General features: G+C 37.7%; 3 protein-coding genes across 4 annotated transcripts in view; all 3 read right to left on the bottom strand.

Annotated features, from left to right (window-relative positions):
- The window catches only part of LOC109460424 (olfactory receptor 52P1-like), a 28,985-nt gene extending 15,479 nt beyond the window's left edge, over positions 1–13,506 (bottom strand). The window contains exon 1 of one of the 2 annotated variants that reach the window (XM_074335905.2): positions 13,352–13,506. The gene's annotated coding sequence lies outside the window, so the exon portion shown is untranslated. The remainder of the gene's footprint in view (positions 1–13,351) is intronic. The other variant, XM_074335906.2, reaches the window with a different exon arrangement.
- On the bottom strand, positions 1,086–5,607 carry LOC109460421 (olfactory receptor 52D1-like). The gene has a single exon (XM_019755817.3). The coding sequence runs from the start codon at positions 4,673–4,675 to the stop codon at positions 3,650–3,652; it is 1,026 nt and encodes a 341-aa protein (XP_019611376.3). The 5' UTR covers positions 4,676–5,607; the 3' UTR covers positions 1,086–3,649.
- A 42-nt stretch (positions 13,507–13,548) lies between the features above and the next one.
- The window catches only part of LOC109460420 (olfactory receptor 52H1-like), a 36,189-nt gene continuing 31,687 nt past the window's right edge, over positions 13,549–18,050 (bottom strand). Inside the window, exon 4 of the transcript XR_016018750.1 lies at positions 13,549–13,621. The gene's annotated coding sequence lies outside the window, so the exon portion shown is untranslated. The remainder of the gene's footprint in view (positions 13,622–18,050) is intronic.

Raw genomic sequence — 18,050 nt, 5'->3', positions numbered from 1 at the left:
AAGTCCTCTTTTGTGTGTGTCTAGTTGTGCTGTCATGTCTGCTTTGATGGCTGGAATAACTTTGACTTTGGGGAAGAGCCAGAAGTCGCACGGTGCCAGATCCAGTGAATAAGGTGGATGAGGACAAAACATAATGTTTCTATTTGACAGAAATTGCCATATGCCAGAAGCAATGTGTGACACGGAGCATTGTCATGATGAAGGGTGATTTATCGCACACTTTAAAACACATCTTCTCTCAACCGTAGCTCACACCCGACTGACTGCACCAAACAAGTTCAAACTTGTCACACACTGTTACTAAGTTTCGATGCACCACTTCCGTATTGAAGATCCCTGCCTTTCCCTTGAATGGCATTCAGCAGCAGCGTTCACCATATTTTCTGATTGCAATGGAAAGGCTTCCTGTCACACATCATTTCTGGTATGGCAATTTCTGTCAAATGAAAACATTATGGTGTGTCCTCATCCACCTTATTCACTGGATCTGGCACTGTTCGACTTCTGACTCTTCTGTTGAGGCAGCCATGACAGAGCAACTAAAGACACTCATGAAAGAAGTCTTCCAGAACTGCTTCAGAAAGTTGCAAGAACAATGGGATAGTGTGTTTGAAGTGAGGAGGAGTATTTTGAGGGGATTTAATGGCAATGTGTTTTATACTATGACAATTTTTTTATTTAAACATTCACTGTATATTTTGATCACACCTCATATCTCCTCGAGCAAGGGAAACAAAAGAAAAAAATAAATAAATGGGACTATATCAAACTAAAAATTGTTTGCACAGTGAAGGAAACCATCAACAAAACAAAAAGACAACCTACTGAGTGGGACAATATAGTTGCCAATGATACACCTAATAAGGGGTCAATATTCAAAATACATATATAACTCATACAACTTAACACCAAAAAAGAATCCAATTGAAAAATAGGCAGAGGATCTGAATAGACGTTTCTCCAAAGAGGACATACACATGGCCAATAGACATATGAAAAGATACTCAATGTCAGTAATCATCATAGAAATGCAAATTAACACCACAGTGAGCTATCACCTCACACCTGTCAGAATGGCCATCAGCAATAAATCAAGAAGCAAGTGTTGGTGAGGATTTGGAGAAAAGGGAAGCCTCATGTACCGTTTGTGGGATTGCAAATTCCTGCAGCCACTATGGAAAACATTATGGAGGTTCATCAAAAAATTAAAAATAGAACTGTTTTATGACCCAGCAATTCCACTTCTGAGTATTTATCTGCAGAAATCCAAAACAATGCATGCCAGGCCAGTCTGCAACAAAGTCTGGAAGACGTAGAGAAGAAGGTCAACCCAGAATTAAATCTTCTGATAACCTGAGTAAACTGCTGTTTCTTTACCAATGTGACCTCTCGCTCCCATTTGTCCTCATATTCCTAGATTTTTAAAAAAGTATTACGATACAATCACCAAATTACCCACATTTCTTGACCACATCTAACCTAGAATTTCCCCCCAACTTCCTAAAAATCATCAAGCACAAGCTCACATTCTATAAAATCCCTTTCTATCTCTCACATTATGAGTTTCACAACAGTTCTTGGGTGCTTTCTCACTTTCTGCAGCACAATAAAGAAACCTAATTATTTCACTATATGTTCTGGTGGTTCTTAGGTTAGTGAATTTGAATAATTTCCAGCAGAGGAGAATAGTAGTCATGGTTTTTCTGTTTGTTTATTGTCTTTTCCCCTATATATAGGAAACATCTTATTACAATCAATTTTTGATAGGATTTTTCCATAGAAATAACTTAGTTATCCAAAATGGAAACCATGAGAAGACCAAAAATATACTCTCAAGTTAGGAACAGGTTGCACCTTTTTGCCTCAGCTCATGAAAAGAGGGCCTAGAATCAAGACGGATTATACAATAAAGATTACTTCACTGTAAGAAAAAAATAGAAGTAACATGAACATATTTTCACCTTTGCTCTAACAATATCTTTTACTCCTTTTCACTGCAAATGCCATATTCTTTTGTAATTAATTACCTCACTTCCACTCTTCCTAGAATGTGAGTTTCCTGATTGGTCACTGTGCCTTACTCACCTGTGAAATTCAATGTTTAACATACCTGGCACACAGTTGATCCTCCATAAGTACTTTTAAATGAATGCTCAACTACCTGTATGATAAATAAATGAATAGTGTTTCTAACGTTGTTGCAAAAGGCTTGTAGTCTTTAGGCAGTAGAGGAGGGATGGGGAGTTACTGCTTAATGGTTACAAAGTTGCTATTTGTGGGGATTAAAGTTTTGTAAATGGATAGTCATGATGATTGCTTAGTGTAATGGGTTGGAATGCTAATCTATGTTACATATATTTTACAATAGCACAATAAAAAATTCTAGACTGTGTTTGTATGACCCTTATTGTTCAAACACCACATTACAAACTAAGTCAACTCTGTGTAGGCTGAATGTTAGACCTTAGAAAAGGAAAAAGATATGGATCCTGAAGTTGAAAAGTGGAATGAATGTCTTAGAAGATTTAGAGTTCCTGGTAATAAAAACATATGATGAAGTATTGACTCTGAAGAAGATTAATGTATTCTGTAGAAGGGTAGACTGGTTATTTGCTGTCATTTCTTCCAAGGCATCAAAAAACAAACAAGTGAACAAATAAAAATAAAAATAAATAAAAATAAAACAAAACAAAACAAAAACTGCAGCTACTGTAAAAGGTAGACTGTGCTAAAGCCTGAAGGCCAGTTGTTTAGAGAAAGATAATTTGTCAACTCTGAATATTCTAGAATACCCTGGATAACACTAGCAGGAAACTCTGTCTTGGAAATTCTTATGTACCCAAAGGGCTATTAACTAAATGAGGTAAACAAAAGATCAGACTGAGTCTACAGTGGACCAAAAATAATTTTCATGTAATGTGCATCATTCTTAGAACATCAGAAAAACTGCAAAGGTCATCAGTCATGAGGTAAATATATTAGCTACAAAGTGTCACTTTTTGAAGTCATTCCTTGAGAAAGTTGTACTATGGCTTTCCATTGATATATGGACTTCCAAACTTCTCACAATAAGTCACCCAGTAGTCATCTTCAACTATTTCAACCAAATCCCAGATCCAAAGGGTCATGGGCTCTCACAGCCATCTCTGGTGTAGGGCTGATGCTCTCACTGCAAACACCCTTGGTATAAGAAAGTGCTAGCAATCAATCTAATCAGTGTGTGTGTGTGTGTGTGTGTGTGTGTGTGTGTGTGTGTGTTCTCAATTTCTTGAAGTTATAAATAAGTAGTTCTTTTATGACCATTTTTCCTTTACTTCTAGCACATGGGATTTCTGTACAATGAGAGAATAAATGTTTGTTCATACTTTCAAATATACTACATCACTTCCTTACCTTTCCCTAGGAAGATTCAAGACCTACAGGCCCATTAACAGGGCATATGCTAGTTTACAAGAAGATGACATTCTGTTGATTGAGGAGGTATAGATAAGTTGTTCTAAATACTTCAAAAACTCAGATAACACATGATACTGGCTGGCTAGGATTAGCAGAATCAGCAACCTCTCGTTCAAGGTAAAGAGATGCTGGAGGAAGTGTGAGATTAATTATAACTTTTTCCCTTGGCATTTGGGGTACACAGAGAGTATAGCTACCTCCTCCGCATAAAAAAGCTAACTATTCTCAGGCGTATCTGTTTGGTATTAATGCCATAGACCAAGGGGTTGAGAACAGGGGGTACGAGGAGGTAGAGATTCGCAAGTATAATGTGAACACGAGGAAGTACTTGATGGCCAAAGCGGTGGACGAAAAAGGAAAAAAAGGCAGGAATATAAAAGACAAGAATCACACAGATGTGGGCTCCACAAGTGCTAAATGCTCGGAATTGGGCATCCTTTGATGGCAGACGCAGCACAGCCCTCAGGATCAAGCCGTATGAGGTGGCGATGAGGACTACATCCATGCCAGTGACTGAGAGTGCCACAGTGAGACCATAAATGGTGTTGGGCTTGATACTGGCACATGCCAGCTTGGCAATGCCCATGTGCTCACAGTAGGTGTGGGGGATGATGTGATGTCCACAGAAGGGTAAGCGCTCGATGAGGATGACAAAAGGAAAAACAAAAATAAGGCCACGGACTACACATGCCAGACCAATCTTCCCAATCATCATGGCGTTGAGGATGGATGTATAATGAAGTGGACGGCAGACAGCCACATAGCGGTCAAAAGCCATGGCCAGTAGAACAGCTGACTCTGTGCTAAAGACGGCGTGAACAAAAAACATCTGGGTGAGGCAGCCATGGTAGGAAATTATGTGGGACCTAAGCCAGAAGATTGTTAGCATCTTGGGCAATGTGGTTGAACAGAGTACCAGGTCAGTGATGGAAAGTAGACACAGAAAGAGGTACATTGGCTCGTGTAGAGCTCTATCCGTCATGATGATGTAGAGAATGGCACCATTGCCAACCAGAGCAAGGATATACATGGAGCAAAAGGGAATGGCAACCCAAACGTGCTGGTCTTGCATCCCAGGGATTCCAAGTAGAATAAATGTGGAAGGATGGAAGGCAGTGCCATTGGGAACAGATGCAGAGAGCATAATGATACAGAGAACAGAAGGCTTTCTCTTCCTAAAAGTGGTTAGAAAATGAAAGAAAGTCACTGTTGATGCCATTTACTCTTCCTACATACCCATTCAATTTCTTGCCTTTCTGTCCCAACAATTCTACTACAATTCATGTCTTCCTCATTTTTTTTTGCCTGGGTTGTTGAAATAGCTTTTAACTAATATGCCCACTTTCAGGATTTCCATCTTCCACTAAAGCCTCTACATTGCTGCCTAAATATTCTAACACCGTGATTCCCTGAAAGTAAGACCTACCCTGAAAATAAGCCCCAGTTAAAATTGTCAGCCAAATGGATGCATTCAGTACATTATGACAATGTTCTAGAAGAGGATGACATGACTGTATTTGAATAAATGTAGATTGTTGTACAAGACATCCCCTGAAAATAAGCCCTAATGTGTCTTTTGGAGCAAAAATTAATATAAGACCCGGTCTTATTTTTGGGGAAACAGCATGTGAATCTAGTTGGCTAAAATACAAATATAACTTTTCTTAGGGTATGCTTGCAATATATCTTGCATTAACCTCTCCTAGTCTACTCTCCACCACTTTCCATCATGTTCTAGGCCCTGCAACACTGAATTACCCCAACAGACTCTCCTACCCTCTCACTCCTGGATGGATTTGGCAAAGGAAACATCGACAGGAGATTGGAAGGAGGTCAGAGATTTATTCCTTCATCTCCCTTCCAGCAGAATTGTTGCAAGATGACTGCATTTCTCTGGAAACAGCTTTCTCTGGCTCTGGGTCCACTGGAAACCATATCCTCCACTTTACCCTTGAATCCAAGTTTTGTAACATTGTCTGCTATCACTAGCCCAGAGGCTTCGCAAGTACTTGTGATTTTCCTATGCTGACTCACATCTTTGATAATGGTTTCTGTATTACACTGTACTCAAATTACCTAATTTGAGCATGCAATCTATTTCCTGCTAATATTTTCTTTTTTTTAGTTTCATGTGTACAAAGCAATGTAATAGACATTTACACCCTTCACAAAGTGATAACACCCTCCCCCCCTGCCCCAATCTACTACACTTCTAACAATGTATATGGTTGTTACAGTACCATTGATTATCTTCACGATGCTGTACTCCACAACCAAGTTTACTATTTGGAAGTGCTGAAAAGGCTGCACGAAAAAGAGACAACCTAAACTTTTTGCCAACAATTCGTGGTTCTTGCATCACGACAATGCACTAGCTCACACAGCATGGTCTGTGAGGGAGTTTTTAGCCAGTAACAAATAACTGTATTGAAACACCCTCCCCACTCACCTGATCTGGCCCCCAATGACTTCTTTCTTTACCTGAAGATAAAGGAAATATTGAAAGGAAGACATTTTGATGACATTCAGGATATCAAGAGTAATATGACGACAGCTCTGATGGCCATTCCAGAAAAAGAGTTCCAAAATTGCTTTGAAGGGTGGACTAGGCGCTGGCATCAGTGCATAGCTTCTCAGGGGGAGTACTTTGAAGGTGACTATAGTGATATTCAGCAATGAGGTATGTAGCACTTTTTCTAGGATGAGTTCGTGAACTTAATTTTTCACAAACTTCGTGTGTGTGTGTGTGTGTGTGTGTGTGTGTGTGTATTTAATTATAGTTGACATTCAATATTATTCTACTTCAGTTTCAGATGTATAGCATATTAGTCAGGCATCTACGCAGTCTATGAAGTGATCCCCCTTGTAAGTCCAGTGCCCATCGGATACCCTACATAATCTTTACATTATTGATTATATTCCCCAAACTGTATTTCATATCCCCTTGACTATATTATGACTACTAATTTGTACTTTCTAATCCTTTCACCTTCTCCCCCATCCCCAACCCCCTCCCACCTAGCAACCACCAGTTTTTCCTCTGTATCTCTAAGTCTGCTTCTGTTTAGTTTGCTCATTTATTCTGTTCTTTAGATTCCACATGTAAGTGAGATCATATGGGAATTGTCTTTCTCAGTCTGACTTATTTCACTTAGCATAATATTCTCTAGGTCCATCCCTGTTGTTGAAAATGGTAAGAATTCATTCTGTTTTATGGACAAGTAATAGTCCATTGTATAAATGTACCACAGTTTCTTTATCCAATCATCTATCAATGGGCATTTCAGTTGTTTCCATATCTTGGCTATTGTGACTAATGCTGCAATAAACATAGGGGTGCATATATTTTTTTCAAATTAGTGTTTTGGATTTCTTTGAATAGATATCCATGAATGGAATTGCTGGGTCATAAGGAGCTCCATTTTCAATATTTTGAAGTATATCCATACTGTTTCCATAGTGGCTGCACCAACCCACTAAGATCTTGAGACAATGGCATACAAAGGTCTTCTTGTTCACCTATCTAGCATTAGTTACTACCACATTCTACCACATGCTTACTGTTCCATCCATAGCTAAGTCATATCTAATTTTGGAAATATCCTAAAACATGTTTTATCACACTTGCACACAATTTCATATGGTGCTTTTTCTTTCTTTCTTTTTTTTTGCTATTCCCATTTGGTCACTGGCCAAGCTGCTAACAGTTATTCAAAACCTAAGTGGATACATCCTTCTCTATGAAGCCTATCTATTAATATGATCCTTCTACTGTGATGCAGGAACCGTACATCTTCACCATACCCTCCTTAGGAAATATAAACTTGTTTGATAATTATGTATATGAATGCCTCTTGACCATTACACTATGAAATTTTTGCATCTCATTTTTTTCTTTCTGTTCATCATCAATGCCTTGTATAACTTAGGGTAACAAACAATATTTAACAGGAAAATGGATAAAGGATTGAATACTGTAATTAAAAGTATTTTTTTAACAAATTTGGGTAAGTGGCCATGGTAGAAAAGTGTTTCTTCTTGGGAGCCCTCCTTATGGATCAAACAAGATATTCTCTCACTAGATCTACAATGTCCACCATGTTCTTTTCACTCTATCTACTCCAAGAGGTGCTCCTTATAAACTCTTTAATGCATTTCTCATCTAATCTAATCCAATCCAATCTATCTATATAATACATTTCTGTCTTTTTTCTTGATTGGCCACATGCATTAGTTTGATTATAAAACATACCTGCCTTGGTCTGTGTTGTCTACTTTAAAGCATGAGCCTTGATATGACCAGTCAGTCCAGGAGACACACAGGTGTGTACTCCAGGGAAACTTCAAGATGAAGCATGCTATGGGAATAGAAGAAGGAAGGAAGAGATGTAGGGGCTTAGTGATGAGTTAAATCTGAGTAGGTTTCTTGGAGTGATTGGCCTTTGGATTTAAAATTATGCCACTAGGAAATTAAAAACAAAGAGAAAGAACCAGTTTTCTTCGGAGCCATCTTACCTTGAGCGATCCCTGTAGATGAAGTCAGAATCATCATTCTTATCTTATTGAAGTTCAGTCTTTGGGACTCAGACACCCTCATGTTTAGAAAGGACAGCAACATTAAATTCATCCAATCATTCTCACCTAAAACAAATCTTAGAATGTGGAAACACCTAAGATAGGATCTAAAAAGTTCTGTAAAAGCCTCTTCAGACAACCAAGATGGCGCAGTAGGTAAACGCTGTGTTTAGCTTCTCTCACAACCACACCAAAATTACAACTATTCTACAAAACAACCATTATTGAGACTCACTTAAAATCAAGCTGAACTGAAGCCTTTCAACTAAGGACTTGCAGAAGACGCCACCTCCAGACTGGTAGAAAGGGCAGAGATGCAGAAAGGGCTGGGCCCACACCTGCGTATGATCATTAAAGATCAGGAGGATTATTACAGCTGTGGAGGTCCCTCCCATCCCCCAGAGGAGTGTGAGATCCCAGCCCCACCCCAGTCCAGGGTTCCAGTGCTGGAGAGAGAAGTCCCCATAATTTCTGGTTGTGAAAACCAGCAGAGATTGTGACTGAGTGAGACTGAGGGTGGCTGCACTCTCAGGTGCTCCTCTTAAAGGGACTGTGCAGGGACTTAGCCACCAACGGAATCACTTGCTCTGAGCTCCAACACTAGGGCAGTAGCTGGAGAGGTGGCAAGCACATACAGTGGGGAACTGAGTTGTCTGGCTTCTGATGCGGCCTGCAGAGGCAGTTTTCTCCTGGATGGAGATGCTGGCAGAGGCCATTGTTTCTTTGCTGAGCTCTCCCCCTTCCCTGTGTGTGGACACAAGTGGCCACCATATCTGAGTCTCCACTGTTTGTTTGCCACACCATGGAATTTCAAGACCGCACCCCACCCAAATTTTGGGCATAACCAGGCTGCTTCCAGTGGCTTTTTTGTGCAGACCTCCTGTCTTGGCTCAAGCTGCAGACTTTCCTAGGGTCTCTCAAAACTTCATGGAACCCAGACAAGCAGCATTTGGCTTGAGGGTTTCCTGTACCTCTGGCTGAGCAGCCCTAAGCACGGCACTAGCAGCAGCCAGCCTTGGTTCAAGGCTTAGCCTCTCAGGGTACTTCCAAGCACAGCATGGGTGGCAGCCATCTCTGGATTTCTTTGTGGCTCCTGTCAGGTGGCCCTGGGTGGGACACAGGCTGTGGTAGAACTTGACCTACAACAGATCCTCCAAGGTGATCCTGAGGCTGGCACCCTCAGGGCCACCTTCAAAATGAGCTGGAGCATTACCCAGCAACCTCCAAGTACAACACACCCAAGGGGTGAACTGGTCAAGCACCAGAGTCCTGCTGAGGCAGACCCTGCTCTGTAGGATCAGCCCCTGCATAGCAACTCTTCCACTGTAGTCAAGGCCAGTCCTCACAACCAGGGAGCCTGAGTCAGTCCCTTCCATTGATATACAATTATTAACCAAGGCTCAATGACAAGAGGAGGGCACACACAACCCAAAGAAGGGACATACCTGGAGTGCATGGCTCAGGTGACCAGAAAGACTGCACCACTGAACCCCACAGCACACCTACTACGTAAGTCCACTCTACTAAGACAAGAAGACATCCATCCCTACCTAATACATAGAAACAAACACTGGGAGGCAGCCAAAATGGGAAGACAAAGAAACATGTCCCAAATAAAAGAATAGAACAAAGCTCCAGAAAAAGAACTAAGCAAAATGGAGATAAGCAATCTATCAGATGCAGAGTTCCAAACACTGGTAATAAGAATTCTCAATGATGTCAGAGAAAATTTCAACAAAGAGATAGGAAGCGTAAAAATGGAGATGGAAACCATGAAAAAGAACCAGTTAGAAATAAAAGACACAATAATGGAAATGAATAATATATTACAGGGAATCAACAGTAGATTAGATGAAGCAAAAGATCCAACCAGCAATGTAGAAAATAAGATAGCAGAAAACACTCAACCAGAATAGCAAAAAGAAAAAAGAATCCAAAAAACTGAGGAGAGTTGAAGGGGTCTCTGGGACAATATCAAGCATACCAACATTCGCATTATAAGGGTAACAGAAGGAGAAGAGAGAGAGCAAGGAATTGAAAACCTATTTGAAGAAATAATAGAAAACTTCCCTAACCTAGCAAAGGAAATAGACATACAAGTCCAGAAAGTGGAGAGAGTCCTAAACAAGATGAACCCAACGAGGCCCACACCAAGACACACCATAATTAAAATGCCAGAGGTTAAAGACAAAGAAAGAATCTTAAAAGCAGCAAGAGAAAAGTAGTTAGTTACCTACAAGGGAGCCTCCATAAGACTGGCAGCTAAGTTCTCAATAGAAACTCTGAAGGCAAGAAAGGAGTGGAATGAAATATTCCAAGTGTTGAAAAACAATGACATCCAACCAAGATTACTCTACCCAGCAAAGCTGTCATTTAAAATTGAAGGACAGATAATGATCTTCCCAGACAAGAAAAAGCTGAAAGAGTTCATCACCACCAAACCAGTATTACAAGGAATCTTAGCGGGAGTTCTTTAAGATGGGAGCGGGGTTAAGGATGGGTGTAAAGGGGAGGGATTAAGAAGTACAAATTAATTGTTACACAGTAGTCATGGGGATGTAGGGTATAGCATAAGGAATATAGTCAATAATATTATTAAGAAATACAAATTGTTAGTTAACACAGTATCGGGAATATAATCAACAGTTGTAAAGACCATGTAAGGTGCCAGATGGCCACTGGACTTATCAGGGGGATCACTTCATAGATTGTATCCAATGCACTATACACTTGAAGCTTAAGTAGAATAAAATTGAATGTCAACTATGTATAACTAAATATATAAGTATATATGGTCACAGGATGTAGAGTACAACATAGGGAAGATAGTCAATGGTATTGTACCAGGTATATACAATGTCAGAGGAGTAGTAGCTTGGGGGGGGGGGGTTATCACTTTATGAGGGGTTTAAATGTCTAACTATTACATTGTTTTGTACATCTGAAACTAATAAAATAAAAAATCCTCTTCAATAAATGGTGCTGGGAAAACTGGAAAGCTACATGCAAAAGAATGAAACCAGACTGTTATCTGTCACCATGTACCAACATTAGTTTAAAAATGGATAAAACCTAAATATAAAACCTGAAAAAATAAATTGCATAGAAGAAAGCATAGGTACTAAACTTATGGACCATGGGTTTAAAGAGGATTTTATGAATTTAACCTCAAAGGCTAGGGAAGTAAAAGCAAAAATAAATGAATGGCACTATATTAAAGTAAAAAGCTTCTACACAGCAAAAGAAATCACCAACAGAACAAAGAGTTAACCAACCAAATGAGAGAAGATATTTGAAAACATCATCCCTGATAAGTAGCTAATATCTAAAATATATAAAGAACTCATATAACTCAACACCAAAAAAACAAACAATCCAATTTAAAAATGGTCAGAAGACCTGAACAGACATTTAAATGGCCAAGGAGATATATATATATATATATATATATATATATATATATATATATATATATATATATATATATATATTTGAGCATATATATATATATATATATGTGCTCAAATTCACTAGTTATTAGAGAAATGCACATGAAAAAATGTTCAACTTCACTAATCATCAGAGAAATGCAAATAAAAACCACAATGAGATATCACTTCACACCTGTTACAATGGCTATTATCAATAAGACAAGAAATAACAAGTGTTGGGGAGGTTGTGGGGAAAATGGAACACACATACACTGCTGGTGGGAATGTAAATTATTAGTACAGCCACTATGGAAAACACTATGGCGGTTCCTCAAAAAATTAAGATTAGAATTACCATACAATCCAGTAATCCCTCTTCTGGGTATGTACTCAAAAAATATCTGAAAACGTTTACCCATAAAGATATAGGTACCCCTATGTTCATTGCAGTATTACTGATAGTATTCAAGACATGGAAACAACCAAAATTTCCCTCAATAGATGATTGGATAAAAAAAATATGGTACATAAACACAATAGAATATTACTCGGCCATAAGAAAAGATGAAATACTGCCATTTGTGAAAACATGGATGGATCTTGATATTATTCTAAGTGAAATAAGACAGAAAAAGTCGAGAACCATATGATTTCACTCATATGTGGGATATAAAACTGAAAACAACATGTGAAAAAGACAAACAAATAAAAACTCATAGACACAGACAACAGTTTAGTGGTTACCAGAGAGTAAGGGGAAAGTGAGGTCGTAGAAGAAAGTAACGGGGGAAAATATATGGTGATGGAAGGAGAACTGACTCTGGGTGGTGAACACACAATACAATATATAGATGATGTATTACAGAATTACAGAATTGTATACATAAAACCTATATAATTTTACTAACCAACATCACCCCAATAAATTTAATAAAAAATTTTAAAAGTTCTATAAGAATTAAAGGCAATATACTTCCTTCAATCCCCTATTCATCTGCAACTAAATTATTAAAAGATCAACTTTTCTTTTTATTGATTACCATACTGTATGCATTTCGCATGCACTACTGCAAGTTTGCTGCTATATGTTAACAGTTACTATAGCTATAAATTATACAGGCAGTAATGTTATTATAAGTTGTAGTTGCTAATGAAATTATTATTTTGTTTGAATTTTAAAGCCAAATAATAGAATTTACTGCCAATTCTGTAATTTTGCATATACTTAAAAACTCAAAAATTAAGTTATAACAGAAGAAAAGAGTGATTATAAACATTTCGGTATCCATCTTGGAAAAGTGTAAATATTTTTACTTCTAGCCTGGAAAGGCCAGAGATTTTAAAATAATAGATAAATCAGTGGAATATAATCTTTTAATCTAGTTGGGAAATACATCACAAAACATGTATATAGTTCAATAATTATATAGTGCTTGTCTCCTAAATGTGATACCTTGAAAAGTGGTCAAGTGGCAGTTGTTTATACAAATCTAGTGGCAAAAATATGTGCATTTTTGAGGCAGCCATTCTCAACTTTAGACCCTCTGATTCTGAGAATGTTTTCTTTTCATTAAGTCAATGTCTGTAAACAGAATCCACATCAAGGAGGCAGGATTCCTCATCAGTATCTTAGGCTTTTATTTTATGAACACTAATATCCTTTCTAAGGCTTCTCTTTTATTTACTTTGTTAAAAAAAATTTATTGAGCGTCTACTATGTGCCAGGCATTCTTCTAGATATTTGACATATACTAAAGAATAAGAACAGGCATGTTCTGTGATATATTAAGGTTTTCTAATGAAAAGACAATTAATTAAATAATCTTCAATATATGTGTAAAAATGTTACACTGATATATGCTATGAAGAAAAGTTACACAAGTCAGTACCTACTCAGAGATGGATTGACTTCATAAAAAAAGCCATAGGCATGAGTCTACAGGAGCCGAGTAGGGTTGTTGAGGACAGGATATCATGGACATCACTCATTCATGCAGTCACCAGGCATCAGAGTCTACTCAACAGCATATAACAGAGAATCAGAAAAATCCTCCCGAGGAAATGAAATTCAGCTTCAAAATATGAGTCTTCCTGAAATGCCTCAAACATCTCTTGTACAACTCAGCTCCCAGAATCATCACCTCCTTATGTGATCCAGTCTGTAAAATATGAGATCAGAGAGCCAAGATTCAGGTTCCTGGGTTCAAAATTTTATCTGACTGCAGTTACTTGTTAACTGTATTAACCTTAAGCAATTGTTTTTTTTTCCCCTCTGTCCTGAGTTTTCTAATATAAAGTAGAGATAATAATACTTCATAGGGATTTTCAGAGATTAAGAAAAATCATATAAAGTGCATACTACATTCTCTTTGATTTAATAAACATTCGTTATGATCCTCAGCGCTATTTTTCATGATTTTGCATATCTCTCAGTCCATTGGTTTTACCATGTACTCCCTCACCATGTACCTCTCAAATGAGGAAACATCGTTTAGTTCCTCAAACTGAAAATCATGCTGGCCTTTCTTGAGTCTGTAATCCCATGGTGAGGGCACTGAGGGTTTCACCCTCTTTTAAATCAAAAACTATTTTCAGGGATATTTAAGACCGGTCCTCAGTTAGCTGGGTTAGATGGAATCTCACAAGACATGAGATGGAATGTTTCCTCAATTACCTCAATCCCATCAATATACCAATGTCATTGAGGCTCCCTAATCATTTTTGGGACCAAGAAACAATTGTGATATTTGGCTTCTTCAATACAAAAGGAATGAGCATATTCTGTACTGCCACTAAGAAAGAGTAAGAATTAAAAAATGTGTATCTTATTTCTATTAAAGGAAAAAACTTCTATTAGACTGTTCAATTAGTCAGTCACCTGATTTTGCCCTAGAAAAGAACCTGGGGATGCTGAAAAGAACCTAGGGATTCCAAACTTCGTGGGCTTCCAAGTTTTCTGCATGTGAAATTACAGGAGAGAATTAGGGAATTATATTTGGAGGGTACGAGCTCTACTCAGACACTGGGGCAACTGGAAATCAAATGAGTTTTCTGATCCTCTAGTCTCTCTAATGACATTGTGAAGGTCCTAGGTTCTCAAGAACAAGGTTAGCATCTAGCAAATATATATAGCTTTACATTTGTCTGGCTGGCATCACGATATAAGCGAGAATGAGATGCAGTTGTTGTCAATAAATTCTGACACCATTACTTTAAGAAAGGCTGTTGCTAGAGATCTATCTGACTGGCTTGTCTTGAAACCATAAGGAAAATAGCAAGAGAATAAAATCTCTAACTGCAGTAGAAAGCAGAAAATAAGGACTCACTGATGAAAAATTTTGTATGCAATAAGGTTACCCAAATACCTGAGGGATTCAAGGAACTGTATCTCCTATAATAGAATTCAGGGGATAATCTGAGATGAGATCTATAATAGTCAAGGACATTAATATCTTATTTAGTTTTTATTTTTAAAATTATTTTATTTTAATTTTTTAATGACCGTTGACATTCAATATTATATTAGTTTCAGGTGTATGGCAGCCAGCAACGTTTACTGGCATAATACCCTGAACATGTCTGATCTCAATATCTTTATATGATTGCCATCTCTTTCTATCTTCCCCTACCTTTGTTCCTGGCTTTCAATACCTGTCCTTAGTCTTAATTCTGTCCATTGCATTCATTCAACACTCACCCCAGCCTCGGTGGTCAACAGCACTAGAAAAATCTTGATCCAGCCCAAGTAGAATAGTTCCTAGATCTGAGATTTGGTCCCACTTATCTCCACCCTCTCAAGAATTTTTGGCCCAGAGAGGCTGTGGATGGCCTCAGCTGCTAAAAGTAGAGGTGAATTTGCAAATGAGATCTCTGGGGAGAAAAATCATTCATGTCAGAGTCTTCTCTTAAAGTTTGGCCATTTCTTAAGGGAGGAGAAGGGGTCACAATTGTGAATAGGGCTTTAAGGCAAGAGTCAAAACTTGAGAGAAAAGGTCCACACTGGAGATACACATTTGTTAATCAGCATCATAAGGATATTTAAAGCTATGATGTTAAATGAGATTTTTAAAAAGGTGAATTATTTAAAGAGCACCAAAAAACTAATCCCTAATAAAGACTATATCATGAAGAAGTACTAGTGAAAGACACAAGTAAGGAGTACTTTTGAGATAGAAGGAAAACCACTGACTCCAAGTGAAGGAAGTGATTCAAACAGGAGGAAATGGTCAACTATATAAAGTATTGGTGATAAGTCAAGAATAAGAGGACTGAGACCACTAGTTTTAGCAACTGCAGTCATTATTGACCTTGACAAGGACAGCATTGTGCAGTGGTAATGTGAAAGTCAAATAGGAGTGAGTTAAAGTCAAAATGGGTGAGAAGTATTAGAATTAGTAAACATAGACAAGTCTCACAAGGTGTTGTGCTGCAAAGGGAAATAGAGAATTGGGGTAATAACTGGAAGGGAACTGTAGTCAAGAAAGAATTTTAAGGTTAGAGAAATACCATCAAGTTTCTATACTGATGGAGAAAGATCCAATATAGAACGAAATTTGATAATTTAAGAATGAGAGAACTGTTGAGATGATTGCTTTAAGCAGGCTTACACAATGAAACTTAGTGCACAAGTGGAGAGTTTGACCTTGGCATCCATAGCAACCAGAGTGAAAATACAAATAAAAGTGTGGATGTAGATAGGTGAGTAGGTATACTGTCTTTCCCCGAGAATAAAACCTACCCCCAAAATAAGCCCCAGTTAAGATCTGAGCCAGACAGACACATTTAGTATGTTATGACGATGTTCCAGAAGAAGATGACAAGACTGTATTTGAATAAATATAGATTGTTGTACATGAAAAAATAAGACATCCCCTGAAAATAAGCCCTAATGGAGCAAAAATTAATATAAGACCGTTTCAGGGAAACACGGTAGTTGTGGATGTCTGTAGAGATTTTCTTCTTTTTGCCTCTGTTTCCAGTCAGGTAAAAGCAAGGTCATCTATAACAGAGAATGATGATAGCAAAGAAAATATTGGAGGTTTGAGGAGATAAAAGAAGATACAAAATAATCATTTAAAGAGTGTGAGAGAAAATGGAAAGAGAAATGTAATATAATTGTTATGAAACACAAAAGGTAGGTGGCCATATATCCCAATATGCTCAGGAAAGTACCAATTTATATCTGTTGTCTAAGTGACATTACTAGTAGTTTCCCCTTTTATTCTCAAATTGTATGTCGTCTAACTAAAAATATTCTTGAGTTTAGCAGTCCTAAGTTTAAAATAAGGTGTCAGCACATTTACAACTTTTATCCCATGGCTGCAAACAGAAAGTGAGTGGAGAGTTGAATTTAGAGAGTGCTGCTGAAAAATAACAATCAAGTGTGTGTGTGTGTGTGTGTGTGTGTGTGTGTGTGTGCGTGTGCACATGTGTATATACACATAGTGTATGTGGGTTTGTATTAGGAAGAGAGGGAGGGAGAGAGAAAGAGAGAATTTTTATTAAACAGTAATTCTAAGAATGAACCATAAATTAATGTTAGTAAGGAGAAATAAGAAATGAGAAAAATGAAGAAATGTGAAAAGATAATAAGGTAATAAGATCAACTTATTATTGATACAAATTCTAAGGTATTTCCAAGGAATTAAGAAGATTAGGTAAGATGATCAAGATCTTTGAAGAAAAAACATAGAGTATAGAAAATCAAATTGTTCCAGTTATTGCATAACAAAACTACCCCAAAACATAGTGGTTTAAAACAATTTGTTATTATCTCTTATGATCATGCAGATTTACTGGGATCAGTGGGGCAGTTGTCATTTGGGGTCTCTCATGTGGCTGCAACAGATTTTGAATGGAGCTGTAGTCATCTCTAAGCTTAACTGAAATTGATGCAATTGATTCTGGCTATTAACTAGGAGGCTGGCCAGGATGTCAAACACACAAACTCTCCATTTGGCCTGGAAAACTCACGGTAAAGCAGATGTGTTCTAGAGACAGCATCAAAAAAATCAAACATCCCTCCAATGTTCATTGCAGCTTTGTTTACGGTGGCCAAGACATGGAAACAACCAAAATATCCTTTGATAGATGAATGGATAAAGAAGTTGTGGTATATATACACAATGGAATACTATTCAGTGGTAAGAAAAGATGATATAAGAATATTTGTGACAACATGGATGGATCTTGAGAGTATAATGCTGAGCGAAATAAGTCAGACAGAAAAAGCAGAGAACCATGTGATTTCACTGATATGTGGTATATAAACCAAAAACAACAAAAGAACAAGACAAATGAGAAACGAAGACTAGTAGATACAGACAATAGTTTAGTGGTTACCAGAGGGTAAGGGGGGTGGGGAGGTGGGAGATGAGGGTAAGGGGGATCAAATATATGGTGATGGAAGGAGAACTGACTCTGGGTGGTGAACACACAACGGGATTTATAGATGATGTAATACAGAATTGTACACCTGAAATCTATGTAATTTTACTAACAATTGTCACCCCAATAAATTAAATATATATATATATATATATATATATATATATATATATATATATATATATATATATATATTTAAAT

The sequence above is a fragment of the Rhinolophus sinicus genome, chromosome 14 (assembly GCF_057876585.1).
Source record: "Rhinolophus sinicus isolate RSI-liver-muscle chromosome 14, RSI-T2T, whole genome shotgun sequence".
Taxonomy (NCBI): domain Eukaryota; kingdom Metazoa; phylum Chordata; class Mammalia; order Chiroptera; family Rhinolophidae; genus Rhinolophus; species Rhinolophus sinicus.
This window is presented reverse-complemented; position numbering and strand designations above follow the sequence as displayed.